The sequence below is a fragment of the Strigops habroptila genome, chromosome Z (assembly GCF_004027225.2).
Source record: "Strigops habroptila isolate Jane chromosome Z, bStrHab1.2.pri, whole genome shotgun sequence".
In the NCBI taxonomy this organism is placed as follows: Eukaryota; Metazoa; Chordata; class Aves; order Psittaciformes; family Psittacidae; genus Strigops; species Strigops habroptila.
In genome coordinates, this window is record NC_044302.2 from 83,278,110 (window position 1) to 83,292,719 (window position 14,610).

Consider the following 14,610-nt stretch of genomic DNA (forward strand, 5'->3'; position numbering starts at 1 on the left):
CGCTGCTGGGTGCCCGTGCCCGGCTCCTCACCGCCGGCAAAAACCTCGCTGAGAAGCCAGCCGACGAGAGGGGTTTTGCCCGTGGTGTGTGCCGAAGCTGCCCCGCTCCGCTCCCTGGGCAGGGGCCGAGGCAGCCCTGCGGAGGTGACCCACCGCCCCGGCGCGGCGGGCAGCAGCCGCCGGGATAACGGCCCCGTGGCCTGCCCGTGCCCGGGAGGAGCCAGGACCGCTTGGCACCGGCCGCTGACCCGCTCCCCCCGCGCAGGGGCTGCGGGACCCGCCGCGCCGCGCTCCTTTGCCGCCGCCCGCCGCCGCTCCTTGGCGCCGCCGCGCAGCCCGGGCGCGCTCCGGCCCGCCGGCGGGCCGGGCCGAGCCGGGCCGGGCCGGGCCGAGCCGCGCCGCTGGCCCCGGGTTCCCGCCTCGCCAGGCGCGCCTGAGGACTGCTTAAAGGACGCCGGCGGCCGGCGAGGAGCGGTGCGGGGTGTGCGGCGGAGCGGCTGGCACCGCCGCACGGGCAGCAGGACCCGCGGGCTGCGAGCGGACTTCTCCACAGGTTGTCTTCCGTATACCTGCCCTGGCCACCCGCTCACCTCCCGGCGCGCCCCACTACGCCCGCAGGCACACACCTAGAGGTCAGGTCAGGCCTGAGGCGGCGGCGGCGGCGGTTCCCTCAGCCCCGGCTGAGGTGGAACCGGGGAAGCTGAGGTGGAGTGGAAGCTGGAGAAATCCGACTGGAGGACAGGCAGAGGGATGAGGACTTGCTGCGGGTAACGGTGCCCTGTGCGGGGTGTGTGGGGCGGCCGGGGAGCTTGGCCCGCGGCTCCCAGCGAAGCCTTGCAAGAAGCGAGGCGGGGTGGAGAGTGATTTAAGGGAGCAGAAACTGTGAGGCACGCGTTTGTGAAGTGTTGTGCCTCTGTGTTTGTTTCCAGGAGAAAGGGATGAGAACATTTGGAAAAGACCTGAAGCGGAGCCGAGAGCAACGCCTACAGAAAGCGGCTACGGTAAGGGCAGGCACAGGCATTCACAGACTGTATGCGCTGCACTAAAGAGTTCCTCTCTTTACATTTCTGGGGGAGGGAGAGGTGGAAACTGTCGAAAATAAGTGATCGTGAAAAAAAAACCCCAAGATTATATTATTTTTTCCTTTTCTATTAATCATTCTCACACTTCCTTATTGTACCATCTGAAATGTCAGAAAAACATAAGTTGTGGTAAAGTGTCATCTGTTGAGGGGAAAGCACCTGTGTGGGCTTCTCTCCTTTGACACTAGAGGGACTGCTTGCTGTTTAAACTGATTGAAATGCTTGAAGGGGTTGTATAGATTTACAGAGCTGTCTTTTTATTGGCAGTGCACGCTGATTTGTCCACGTTTAGGGGGTGGTGAAGATAAAAGGGACAAAAAACCCTCTTGCATATCCAGTAGGAACATAGGTGGAAACCTATAAATCACCAACAATATCCCTGACAGTAAAAAGAGGCAAAATACAGGCAGCTTGTGCCTTAAGGAGTTGACATATATCATAAAACCTGGTGAGACAGAATTACACAGGCTGATGGAGTGGGAGGTGAAGGCGTAAAAGGAATTGACCATGCTGAAAATACTGAAGCAGGCGATGAGCAGTATGGTCTTAGATGCAACGACAGTATAGAAATGTAGCCACCAGCATGCTGAGAATGTCACTTCAACATAAATATTTCATGTAAGTGACCCCGTGGGAAAAGCTATGTTGTTAAACTGAGCAATGACTGGGTCCTAGGAGAAGAAACTTTGGAGGGGGATGGTGAGGAAGCACTAATGACCAAAACTCAAGAGGATGTAACAGTCTGGCAGTGCGCTAGCTGGCTGTTGTGTCTGAAGTGTCAACAGCTGCTAGCTGCACTCCATATTGTTTCATTCAAAAGCACCGTGGAAAACTCAGAGGTGGCCTCCTCTTGCTGTGGAACAAGCAGAATTCAATTAGCCAGCGCTTTTATGTGGCTGCTAACAACAGCATTCAGGCAAGTAAGTTTTCCAGTGTTCTGTTTCGTATTGAGTTGAGATTTATGTTGAGTGATTTAAGACCAGTTTTGAAGAAGCAAGGGAAGGCTTCGAATTTGGTATTCATTTCTATACAGAGTGTCTAACTCGGTGGCTGCTTTCCAGCGTGACTTCAAAGGGCTTTCCTTCAAAATGGATTTTTTAGGTAAAAATTTGCCTCCATTCAGCCTAAATCCACAAGCTTGAATCTTGGGATCTTTACGCATCCTCCATTACGTGGCTGTAAATGGAGGTACAGTGTGGCTGATCACCTGAAGTTAAGTTGCTCTACAGAGTAACCAATGATAATCCTAATTTCAAAATAACCTAAAGGTGACTGTACTCTGGCCTCATCTAGACTAAGACTCCAACAGTGACCATAAATGGATACCCAGGGGAGAAAGGACTGAAGTAAGTGTATGTGATACTAATTAACTTGTGGAGATGACATGCTATACTGGTGCTGGTAAAACTGAGCCAAGAAACTGTTTGCAATGCTATCCAGTTTGTTTTGGATAGTCTGGGATCTGATCCTAGTCATACTCCACGTAGGTTTTAACTATTACTTCAGGCTTTTCTGAATCAGAAACTTCTCTGTGCGATTTATTTCATGACAGTATTTACTGCTTGAACTTGTACATATATATGAAACATGAACCTGAAAATAGGTGAGCAATGCTGAATTTAGGTAGAAAATGAGAGATGTTTCCGGGCACGTTATTTCATGAGACATGTTGCTCTGCATGGATTCTGTGTCTGGTAGGCAGTGTATTGCTAGCTGGCTGCTGTGTCTGAATGTAGCAGCCACTACTGCACTGTCACCAGCTGCAGAGCCAGCTCATCACTGTTTAAAGGAACAGCCAACCACTTTGGAACGTGGTAGGGGTCTAATTTCCGGGAATGCAGGTGGTGTGTTTGTGTGTGATGGGATGGCAGTGTATGTTAGCTGGTTGAAATTCTGACATCAGCTAACATGCAGTTGCTATCCTTTTCCACATACCTTGACCACTGAAATGGAGAGCTACTACGTCTGTATCAGGAATCTTTTGGGTCCACCTAATTTTTTGAGTGTCAGGCTCATTTTTGGTATTATAGTGGTATCTTGTATTTCTGTTATCCACTATCATCCAAAGAATTGTGAGAATTTTTAGTTGATTTAGACTCTGATTTTCATCTGCTTTTAGCTACCAAGGTAATAGGAAGTTTATAAGTACCTGAAACAGGTAAATAATTCAAACATTTGAAACAATTTTAAACTTTAGAAATTTTCTTAGAGCAAAAGAAGATGAGTTAAAAAGTCATATGGGTTTTAAAGTTTGGTTTACTGAGTAAATAGATGCTGGAAAGGCTTAAAATAACTGCCTGAATGCTATATCTGAAAAATAATTACCTTTCCATTCTATATTAAAAAAAAAAAAAAAAAGACAAGTCACCTTTAGAGTTTTTCTTCTCTTGTTTCTCAAAATAACTTAATTTGTGAACAGCAATACATTTGTAAACAGACATGCACACAGTCTCACCAACCAGGAGACGCAATCTGAATAGGACATAATATTATACTTTGGAAGGATAACGGCTGGAAATACACTGATCCTTTGATCGATGTTACACTGCAAGCTTCTATGATACTGCCTCAGGTAACTGAGTGTTACTTCTATCCTCATCCTGGCACTTCAGGCACTTAGAAGAGTGCAAAAGAAACTTGTTATTACTTGCTTTATCTGGGTGCTGCTATATGTGCCTTGCAAAGTGCAGGCGTCATAGGAAGAGAAATAGCGTCACTGTTTGTGAAGGTCCAAAGAATTGGGGTGATCCTGCTGCTGTGTGTGGTGATTAGGCAGTGTACTGTTAGTAGCTGTTCTACATACACCAGCAACTGACTACACTGCCACATTGCCACATCGCTGTTGAGACAAGAATGTTATCATAAATACTGTTACAATGAATACACTGGTTTTAGAAATATTTCATCTGATCCTTAAAGGTAGCATGGGGCCAATGCCTTCCTAATTCCTGTGACTGAATGGAGCTGTTCTAGGTTATGCAAACTGAGTGAACAAGGGTATAAAAGTAATTGTAACTGTATTTGATGTACTTGTACAGCTAATCCAACTGGCTTCTAAAGAATTTACTAAATTATGTAAGTATTAAGTAAGAGTTTCAGGTTTGGGCAGTTTTATCTTAAATTGATGGGATTATTTAAGAATCCAATAAATAGGTTTTAATCTGTTTATAGTGTTTGTAGTTTAGTTTTTTTTTTATAAGCTGTATCCTACATAATTGTAAATGGGTATTTATAAAAACATGTATTCATATTACTTTGTTGGCTTTTGACTATAGATAAATGTGTGCTCGTATAACAGAGTTCTATCTTTTGTTTTATTTATTCGTCTTTCCAATCTGTGTATATTTGGCTTGCAAAGATGCCTGCTTTATTTTTACCCTTGCTAACTGTTAACTTGGTTTTAAGAAAGAAGTGATTAGTTTATCAGTGATCTGCCCTAAATATTACATTGGAAGAACTGGTATGTCTCATGAAGAATAAGTAATACAAACATACAGAGTTTTTGGAGGAATGTTAATCAACTGTAAACTTTGAAAAACTTAAACTCTGTGTAGATTCAGGACTGAATGGTACCTATATTCAAATTTCTACAGAAGATGGCTGTAGTGGATTGTAGTCAAACAGTGAAATAAGACATTCAGTGACTCTTTCCTCAGGCAAAACCTTCCTTTTCTAGGAATCTGAAGTAAAAGTAATTCAGGAAGCAGGGAGTTAAATAACCATGTCCACTTTTTTGCTAATAGCCCATGCTATTTCGGAATACCAGGAAAGATATTTGATTTCAATGCTGGCACTGAGTTATTTAAGATTACAGCATGTCGTGTGAAAAACAGAATGTGAGCCTTAGTGAGTGAATCGCAAGAAAGGTGTGCACACTCCCTTCCCTCCTGATCCCTTCCAAATGAGAAGGGATCATTGCACTGTTTATCTTTCATAGGGTATTTAAAGAACTTGAGTGAAATTTCCTGTATGTTGAGTAATATGCTCAGGCAATAACAGGACATTTTCAAATGTCACGTACATTTTCAAATAAAGATATCATCCACCACTTGTGGGAACAACATAATGTCCTGCCATTTAGTTCTATGGAATGTAGACTGCTCCCAGCGAGGGGAGATGATCCACATCTCTGTTTCCTTCCTACTCCATCAAAGCAGCAGGGGTATGTGACAAAAATCAGCTGATACCTTCCACTACATGTTCCCAAGACTGGAACTGTACATGCACAAGAGAACTGGAGTAAAACACAGAACCCCAGTGTAAAAGCAGGAGCTGTTTTGACCGATTGGGTGTGGAAACTTGTGGGCAAACAGCTTGCACGTTGGTCTAAACCACCAGCAATAGGCATGTTTGGACTAACTAGACCCTTATGTAGGCCTTTTGCTGATCTCTGAAAGTTAGAGTGGATAATATTGTCATGCATAACGTTTGACTTCCCTTCCAAAATGATGCTTATCATACTGAGGGTGACTGTTGAATTCTCCACATCAGTATCACTGCTTGTTCTTTTCAATTTTTTTATGTCCTTATCTTTCAGAGGCTTCCTGTGAAATTCTTGACGAATTTCACAGAGGAATGAAAAAATACCCTTTTTTAAATTGCCTTTGAATTTCTCACCTTTTTAATTCAGTTATGTGGCTATCTTTATTGGAAAATGTTTTGAAGCACTTTGGGTATTTTCAGTCACTGTTAGACTTGCAAGAGAACAGTGCTAATGCTACCAGTCCTTATTCATATAGAAATCTCCTTCCAGATGCTGTTTCTCTCATTTATATTCTCTCAGGCTTCCTTTAAGACTTGGGCAGCTGGAATGAAGTTCCTTATTCCAATTTTCTGACTGTATTCATCAAACAGATAAATCAAAACACTTGGCAGTTCGAAATAGAACAGCTGAACAGAGCTAGAAATGGGTTTGCGGTTACATGCAGGATTGGGGACACTGCAAGTTGATAAGAGTGGGGCTTAAGGCATGAACCTTCAGCCCCTTCTTCTACCTTTACTTAAGGACTGTTTTATTGTAGAGGTGCAAGGTAGAAAGATGTCTGACTGCTGGGCTGTTGATGTTTGTTGCCCCTTGAATCTTCCTGTGAGCACCCATGTGTCTGTGTTCACACAGGCCCTGCTTTCTGCCAGGTCAGAAGGCCTGGGGATCCAGCTCACAGCCAAGCTGCTCTACTGCAGTGCAAATGTATGCAGAAGGCTAAAGAGGTTAAAGGTGCTGCTGTAAAGGTGAAATGTAAAATTAATCAAAATACAAAGCAGGCGAGGAAACATTTTTGCATTTTTTCCTTTTTCTTTTAATAATTTTATTTTCTATGTACAGTTTTTTACAACTAAGTTGACAGCTTTATAATTCCCTCATCTTTCTCAAGAAGGTACTGCAAAGCTGGTATCTTCAGTGGCATTTGTTTCTAAAAACCCTGCTGTGATGCATCTGGCCCCATGTGTTTTAGTCAGGGCATTTTATGTGTTAATGGAATATCGAAATCTATTTGTACTGGTAGATGGGAAACAAAACTCTTCTGTGCAAATACTGAGTAATTTATCAACAATTCCTCTTCTTTTTAGCTATCTCCCTGCTCGTGATGACTTTAATTAACTACTATCCGCAATGTAAAGAAACATTCAAAACTTTATGCAATTTGAAGGTCCATCCCTGCAAGGTACTGAGTGTCTTGCTATTCTCAGTAGCCTCCAGTGGTTCTCAAGGCCATTGCACGACCCAGTCCAATGTTAAAAGACATAGTATAGCTGAAAATACTAACACCAAAGAGAAGTAAAATCACCTGATGGCTTAGCTTCTAGCAGCATTTTCCAGGAATGTAGTAAGGTTGTGTACCCATGCTGTTGAATGGATTTACTGCATAAATGGCTTTTTCAGAGGTCTTCTCTTTTTTTCATGATAATCTGTCTGATTAGTGACGCTACTTCTGGCTTGATACTTTCTATGGGCTCTTCAGGTCTCCAGAATTTCACAACTTTACCCTCAGGGCTGACAAGGTATTTCCAGAAATTCCATCGAGGCTCTTTCTTTGAAGAATCTGTAAGAATTGCATCAGATCATTTTAGTGACTTACACTTGTAATTGTTTCATTGTCCTCAGTGATTCCAAAACTATGTTGAAGTAATCCCACCCTGTACTCTGCTAGTAGTCTGGGCATAGGTTTACTGGTTGGTGTTAATGATCTGGAAAGTGGGAAGTGAATGATGCTTTCCCCTTATTATGAAACTGATAAGAGTTCCTACTTTTACTATGCTCTGTTTCCTAGGGAGGATGATATGAGGCCTGAATACTCATTTGGAGAATCCCCAGTTTGATGCTGGTTTAGGGGAAATGAAATGGGAGCAGGGAGTCATTCTGGTGACGGCTTAATCTGGCTCCTTAAATCCCATGAGGCAAAACTTTACCAGTATGTTTGCTAGCATGAATACCAGTCAAGATAATTTCTGAGATCAAGGCGCTATATAGAAACTATATGGCTCCTAAAAGAGGCTGTGTCCTTGGAGAGTCTCACAGGTTTGGAGGGAAATCTCTTTTTGAGAGAAAAACTAGGAGAAAACTCCAGGAGATTTTGACTGGGGAATGTGTCCAGTGGGGAACAATACTGAATCCTACACTGACTCTTGGAAACAGTGGGTTGAATTTTGCCATTGCACTACATTTGTAATGTCATGACTGTAAGGGAACACCATGGCAAGCAAATGGGTAAGGTAAAGTGCATGACATGGAAGCTTTGGCCCAGCTAGTAATTATATCTTTACTGAGTTGTTGTATTAGTTTGAAGCCACCCAGTCTCTGAATACTCTTCATTTTGCATCAATTCATATGAATATACAAAGTACAGACATGTAGGAAGCTGGACATTATTTGAGGAAAGGTGAGGCCACAAACTTTGCCCAACAAAATGCCTTACTGCTATGACAGAAACAAGCAGTTGTGTAAAAGCCCTGATTTTCATGGTGCCAGTGGATTCTTTTTGCACTGGACTGTCTGACAGTGCTGAACAAATAGTTGCTAGCAGTCACTGTCGCAAGGGGGTGTAGCATGAAGATGCTGATTCTTACAGGATCATAGAATGGTTTGGGTTGGAAAGGACACTAAAAGTCACCTAGTTCCACTCCCCTGCCATAGGCAGGGAAAGGGGAACCCGTCCCTGGGTGGGCTCGAACCACCAGCCTTTCGGTTAACAGCCGAATGCGCTGACCAATTGTGCCACAGAGACTCCCTTCTGACTGTCAGGATGGCTACATGAAGAAAACAGGTGCTTCTTTAATTGAAGATGCACAATAGTTTCATGTGAAGCAGAGGAATGCAGGAAAAGACAGACCTTATCTCAAAATATTTTAGTACCAGAGGGTCTTCCTCCCTGTGGGCAAACAGCATGTCAAATAAGAACCGAGTGCATATGGCTGTTCTGTTTCTATTATAAGTGTTAATTTCTGATACTGATTGGTAGTTAGAATCTAGATTCATCCCACACAGTTGGTACCTATGTGCTTTAGTCTCCTCTATAATGAATTGAAAGGCACCTCCAAAATGCATTCAATAATTCCACTGGACATGAGGCAACTCAAGAGCAACGAGACTTTACCTGAGGTCTTTGGTGACATGCCTAAGGGGAGGCAGGAAGAAACACAGTTACAGTGACATTGGTGACCACTAAAATGACTCCTGAATGATATTAATTTTAAAGTACATGGCAGATATCACAGAGGATATGGCAAGAAGCAACAGATTTAAGTGGCATAAGAAAGATTTCATTTAGATGGTGGAATGGCTTTCTGACAAGAGGAGCTGTGAAGACCTGTAATAGCCTGGGAGGTTTTAGCATCTCTTATCTGACTACTGTAATAGTCTGGAAAAGCAGCTGTAGCACTAATTCAGGTAACTGTGATCCTGTCTTGGGGCAGGGAGATGGAATATGGGCTTGGGCCTTCTACCTTATTTTCTAGTTAAAATGATGTGATAGAGAAGGATTATGTTCTAATTATCCTTTATTTCATATGTCAGTATTTAGTATGGTTCAAAGACCTGGCCAAGGCTCAGGAGAATTCAGAGGGGATTTTCAAGTTGACTTTGAGACTATGAGCTCTTTGGTCAACTGAAGAGGGTTTCATTTTGCTTGTGAGAATATGAGGCTCTAAGTCACTAAATGTTTACTGTAACAGGATTACCTGTGTAATTGAGTTTTGCAGGCTGGGTCCTGAAATTCGCAAGACAAATTAATGCAAATCGGTGATTATATATAACTAGAGTATATATGCTTTACAATACAGTTTACAGAAAGGAAGACATATTACGCTGCTAAAAAAGGAATTTTTTAATGTGCATGTGCTTATGTAAAATCTTCCAGTAATTTTATGACCCACATAATTAGATTTTTCTCTGTAAGAAAAGTTGTTTTTCAACAAAAGTTATATAATTTGAAATGGAATTTTGTAGGTGGGTCTCTTTGCTCTCAAGTTTATACATCAACAAAATGTATGTTTCTAGCTGGGCTGGACACAGTAAGCTGTTTTTGTAGCCAGTGAGGAGAAATGGATGCTTTCAGGGCACAACTCTTCTGACCGTATTTTTGATATCCACATTGAAACTAGGTGAAGCGTATGCTGAGTGCCTGTTTCTCTCCATTGACTACAAGGACTACGCCGTTTCCCAACAAACAAACTCAGACTGCAATTTAGGGATAATACCATGGTTACAGGCAGCTTGACATATAAAAGAAAACAGTTACCTATTAGAAATTTAAAGGCTGGCTCTGCTTCTGATCCTAGGATCTTGATTTTGTGGAAAACAGGGAAGGTTACTCCATAGTTTCCTTTGGCAAAAGATTCTATTTCCTGGCTTGAACTAGGCTCTGATTCTCCGAACTGGTTGCAGGGAAAAGCGAGCACAGTGAAGTGGGAGGGACCAAACTCTCTGTGTAGTTCTTGCAGTGCGATGTAATTTTTGTCTGTGTGCTGGCAGTAACTGGCCACGTTTACAACCAAAGTTGCCTTCAGAGAAATAAAGTTATACAAGTAAGAAAAAACGCTAGAGATGGTGCAGAGATTACAATTAAGTCTTAAAACGGCATCTCCCACTACCATAATCACTCCTGCTGGAAGGCTAAATTTAATATGTCTGATCATAGTTTTAGTAAACCGGTAAGGATTATAGCATCTTAAGATATTTACTTTCAGACAACCTGTTTTAAAAACTCAGTAAAAACTTCCAACTTACAGCTGATTTGTTTTAATATAAGCATGTAAAAAAGCAGATATTTAAGACAGGCACTAGAATCGTATTTACTAGATTAATTTTCAGAATTCGATACAACATGCTACTATTCTTATCTAAGATTAAAATGCACAAATTGTATTGTTAGGCTATACTGGGTTGTAATAAAGAATACACCACTCCCCTCCCCCATTTTTCTTGATTTATTACATCTAATACTTAACTCCTGGAGCAGGCCTAGATTAAAAAAAAAAAAAAAAAAAAAGTATCTCCAGCTTACTGGTTGAAGAACAAGAATTTAGCACAAACCCCATAACCAAACTTTTGTTTACCCACAAGTGGATACCCGTTTTCAGTAAAGATTCAAGAAGAAGATGTAATGAAGTTGTAACTTACTTTCCCCCTGTACTTCTCCAAGGAAACGATCCTTCCTCGTGAATCCTTGACTTCGAAAGAATAAAAATCTTTGATTTTAGGTTTAAAAAATCTGAGTTGCAGCAGGCAGAGAATGGCGGTACACAAAACCATGGACAGAAAGACAACAAAGACCCTAGCCCTGGGCACTGAGTATTTCAGAGGATAAGTAGTTGTGAAAGGCTCCATTTTCGGAATCTTTGGAGGGGAGCCTGGGCAGGCCTGGAATGTGAAGGAGGAGTTGAAATATGAAACTCGCAGCTCAGACTGGGAAGAACAAGCTGCTCATTTTGTCTGTGTTGCAGCAGTGGCTGTTTCATATCACAGTGCCTCTGCTGGGCTTCAGAGCTCCTGGGGAAAAGTACAGAAAACTGGGGGGAAAAACCAAAACCCAAACCCGAAATGAATGAGAAGTGTGTTCCTATCGCCTAAGGATGCTGATTGCTCTGTTTAACTGATCTCTGTGGAAAACTGTGTTGGTGTTGGGCTGCACACTGTCCTGAGAGCTGCTGGTGCCTCTGGGTCTGTCGTTCAGCTCCAGCACAACCCCTGCGCCCCTCAGGTGTCCCTGGCAGAGCAGTTCAGCAGCTATCAGATGCCCCTATGCTCTCAGTCAGACATGGACAAGCCTGGGGACCAGCTGTTAGTAAAGCTTTCTACAGCACACCAGGCAAAGAAAACCTCCTTGGTGATGCGCTGGCATAAGGGAAGATGCTAAAATGGGTTTTGTTTGTTTGGTTTTGAATGGGGGGATGACTGATGATGGAAAATGGGTTGCTTTTTTTATTGCTACTGGATAACTGGCAATTAGCTGAAGAGATTGAAGGTCTGCATGAGAGAAGCACGAGTTAGCTGAGAATTTCAAGCATAAGCCAGGCAGCTCTAGTGGTGTTCTGCTGATGCAATTGTGACGGACACTCTGAACTTTAGAGCCACACAAGTCTGGTCTTTTATCTGTCTTCATTTATTGTTGCACATTTTAAAGATGTTTGCCTGTTGATCTTACTTTCTGAAGGTGGATCAACATGTAGTGGTTACAACAAAAAAGTTACGGGAAAAAAAATGTTCTGTCTTCATGTCTTCCCTTGCTCAGTTCTTCCCTTTTTCTTTCTGTCCGTTTGCTATTTATTTCCTTTCTTCCTCTCAGCTTTCAAGATTTTGTTTTGCCTTCCTCACATGCTGATTTTAAAAGCAAGTTTGAATGTGTTTGATTTCAGAAAACCCATGCAAGATCCTGGTGTCTAAGTTGTGTATCAACAATATATCTAATATTATTTCAGAAATTCAGAAAGACTTAATATATTATAAATATTTATTGGAGTACCTAATAATGATCCATTATACTTCCTGTGTTTCCTTACTGTAGTTATTTTCATCTAAAACATTGCTTTAAAACTATTTAAAACCCCAAAATGTCGTGTTCAATATTATCTAGGTTCTTAAATTTTTAATTTTGATATATTCTTATGTTTTATATTTCTCTGACATAAATTGCTCTATGAATAAATTTGAAAGTAAGAAGGGAGGGACTCCAGAGGGACCATGGTCTCCAGAAGGACCTGGACATGCTTGAAAGGTGGGCTCATGCAAACCTCATGAAGTTCAACCAAGCCAAGTGCAAGGTCCTGCACCTGAGTTGGGGCAATCCCAGGCACAGCTACAGGTTGGGCAGAGAAGAGATTCAGAGCAGCCCTGCGGAGAAGGACTTGGGGGTGTTGGTTGATGAGAAACAGAACATGAGCCGGCTTCAGTGTGCGCTCGCAGCCCAGAAACCAACTGTGTGCTGGGCTGCATCAAAAGGAGGTGATCCTGCCCCTCTACTCTGCTCTTGTGAGACCCCACTTGGAGCACTGTGTGCAGTTATGGTGTCCTCAACTTCGGGACATTGAGCTGTTGGAGGAAGTCCAGAGGAGGCCACGAGGATGACCAGGGGTTGGAGCACCTCCCGTATAAAGACAGGCTGAGAAAGTTGGGGCTGTTCAGCCTGGAGAAGAGAAGCTGCATGGAGACCTCAGAGAAGCCTTCTAGTATCTGAGAGGGGCCTACAAGGATGCTGGGGAGGGACCCTTAATCAGGGACTTTAGTGATAAGACAAGGGGAAACGGGCTTAAACTTCAACAGGGGAGATTTAGGTTAGATATAAGGAAGAAGTTCTTCCTTGTGAGGGTGGTGAGACACTGGCACAGGTTGCCCAGAGAAGCTGTGGCTGCCCCATCCCTGGCAGTGTTCAAGGCCCGGCTGGACGGGGCTTTACGCAACCTCGTCTAGTGAAAGGTGTTCCTGCCTGTGGCAAAGGGTTGGAACTAGATGATCTTAAGGTCCTTTCCAACACAAACCATTCTGTGATTTTATGGAATTTAAATCTATCATTTAATCTTTATTTAGTATGCCTTAATGTAATAAAAAGTGTCACATAACATTAAAAATAATAACATGAGCAACCCGCAGTGGTGGTAAGATTCAGAAATCTGGAGAGATCCAAGTCTTCCTTTGGGTGAAGATCAGAAAACCAGCCTGGTTCCAGACAGCTGACATGTGGGTTTGCCCAAATGCCTGTCCCTCAGCAAAGACCAGATCCATGAGCCTATGCTAAATGTCTGAAGATGCCTTGGGTCTTCCACAGGCCAGTGCTGTAGCCTAATGCATAAGTAACACAAATTTAGTTGTTGCTTTTTTTTCTCTGCCATAGGTTTTCTGTGTTACAGTTGATTAGGGGTGCTTATTTAAGAGAAGCGTGTATTTCTTTCTGTTTTTCTCCACCTAGGTGAATGCCAGCATCCATTTCCATGGCTTGTGCTCTGAGGTGAGCTGAGCCCACGTGTCGCGGTAAAGGAAAACCTGACACACCGTGAAGGGACGGAATGATACTAAGTTTCATGACTAATTTCTGTGTTTCGTCTCCCTCCACTTGTGCAGGACCCAGTGGCCGAAGCGACCACATACTCCGGGTTTAAGACCGCCATGCAGAGGGGGCTGGCGGCCCGGGCTGCCGCCGCCAGCAGCCCCCTTGTCACAAGATGGCAGCAGCGGCACGCTGGAGGCGGTGCCGGGGCCCGCGGCGCGACCCGGCTCATCAGCGCCCCGGGGCGCACGGCAGGTCAGAGCGGGCGCGAAGGGGCCTTCCTGTAGGGGATGGCTTCTTGCAGGGACTTCGGAAATAACCCGGAGTGGGGCATTGGTGTGAGGTGTGGGGTGGTGTTCCCCGTGCCCCGCTGTCGGGCTCTGGGCATGGCAGCGTGCAGCAGCAGCCGGTGCTGGCCGTCGCAGCGCAGGGGCAGCAGTGCACTGCTGTCGTGACAGGAAAGCTGCGCCCAAAGTTCCTGTGACCAGGCGCGCCTGCCTGGGACAGCAGCTCATACGGGCAGCTGATATCAAGGGGGATGAAAGCAGTGAGAGAAAAGGAGGTCTGATCCATAGCCAAGCAATGCCTGTTGCAGACCAGACTTTTTTCCTCTTGGATGGCGCTGTATTAGACTTGGTTTGAGTTGCACTGGGCTGTAACTGCACAGGGCTTGTTGCTGCACCTTCATATCTGGAACAGTTAACAGTAAGTGACAGGAGTGCAGCAGAACTTACACAGGCCTCTGTCCTTCCCTTCCTTCTGCTTCTTTGCCTTACACACAGCTACCACAGAAGCAGCCAAAACTGCTGCTGCAGCACTTGGATCAGTCTGCATGCCTGGATGTGGTGTAGTGCACACTTTCTTAAGAAGAAGCTTGCTCTGTGGTGTTGTCTCTCCTCCAATGTGTAAGGCTTCAGCTGTTGACAAAGGAACTGCAACCAAGTGATGCTCACACTCAGCTCACCTCATGGAGAGGCTTAACTGAGGGCCTTTCAGAGCACAAGTCAAACTTTCAGTACTCTCACTTGGTCTGGAGAAGTGGCTGCAGGGGA

At 43.9% G+C, this 14,610-nt stretch overlaps 2 protein-coding genes and 1 non-coding gene across 6 annotated transcripts in view; 1 reads left to right on the top strand and 2 right to left on the bottom strand.

Moving 5' to 3' along the window:
• Positions 1-485: 485 nt before the first annotated feature.
• CDC20B (cell division cycle 20B) overlaps positions 486-14,610 on the top strand; it is a 32,470-nt gene continuing 18,345 nt past the window's right edge. For 2 of the 3 annotated variants that reach the window (XM_030470476.1, XM_030470474.1), the window contains exons 1-3: positions 527-767; positions 930-1,001; positions 13,633-13,813. In XM_030470476.1, the coding sequence (XP_030326336.1) occupies positions 939-1,001; positions 13,633-13,813 (244 nt within the window). In that variant the 5' untranslated portion in view covers positions 527-767; positions 930-938. Of the gene's footprint in view, positions 768-929; positions 1,002-13,632; positions 13,814-14,610 lie in introns of all 3 variants that reach the window. The other variant, XM_030470475.1, reaches the window with a different exon arrangement.
• GPX8 (glutathione peroxidase 8 (putative)) lies at positions 6,356-11,009 on the bottom strand. Of its 2 annotated transcripts, XM_030470477.1 has the most exons (3): positions 10,699-11,009; positions 9,818-10,079; positions 6,356-7,123 (listed from the first exon to the last, which is right to left on the bottom strand). In XM_030470477.1, the coding sequence occupies exons 1-3, from the start codon at positions 10,903-10,905 to the stop codon at positions 6,960-6,962; spliced, it is 633 nt and encodes a 210-aa protein (XP_030326337.1). In that variant the 5' UTR covers positions 10,906-11,009; the 3' UTR covers positions 6,356-6,959. The 2 variants fall into 2 exon arrangements, with proteins under 2 accessions (XP_030326337.1, XP_030326338.1); XM_030470478.1 differs by lacking the exon at positions 9,818-10,079 and having other exon boundaries at positions 6,972-7,123.
• Positions 8,232-8,305, bottom strand: TRNAN-GUU. Its single transcript has one exon. It is a non-coding gene; the product is annotated as a tRNA-Asn (tRNA).

What these genes read in the sequence shown, in the direction of transcription:
- GPX8 (XM_030470477.1), bottom strand. Translation starts at nt 10,905, where the DNA reads ATGGAGCCTTTCACAACTACTTATCCTCTGAAATACTCAGTGCCCAGG. An exon ending in TGGAGAAGTACAGGGGGAAA is followed by an intron (nt 10,080 to 10,698) that starts GTAAGTTACAAC and finishes ATTTCTCTGAAG; the next exon opens with GCAACTTTGGTTGTAAACGT. An exon ending in AGCCTTTAAATTTCTAATAG is followed by an intron (nt 7,124 to 9,817) that starts GTAACTGTTTTC and finishes CAATTCTTACAG; the next exon opens with ATTCTTCAAAGAAAGAGCCT.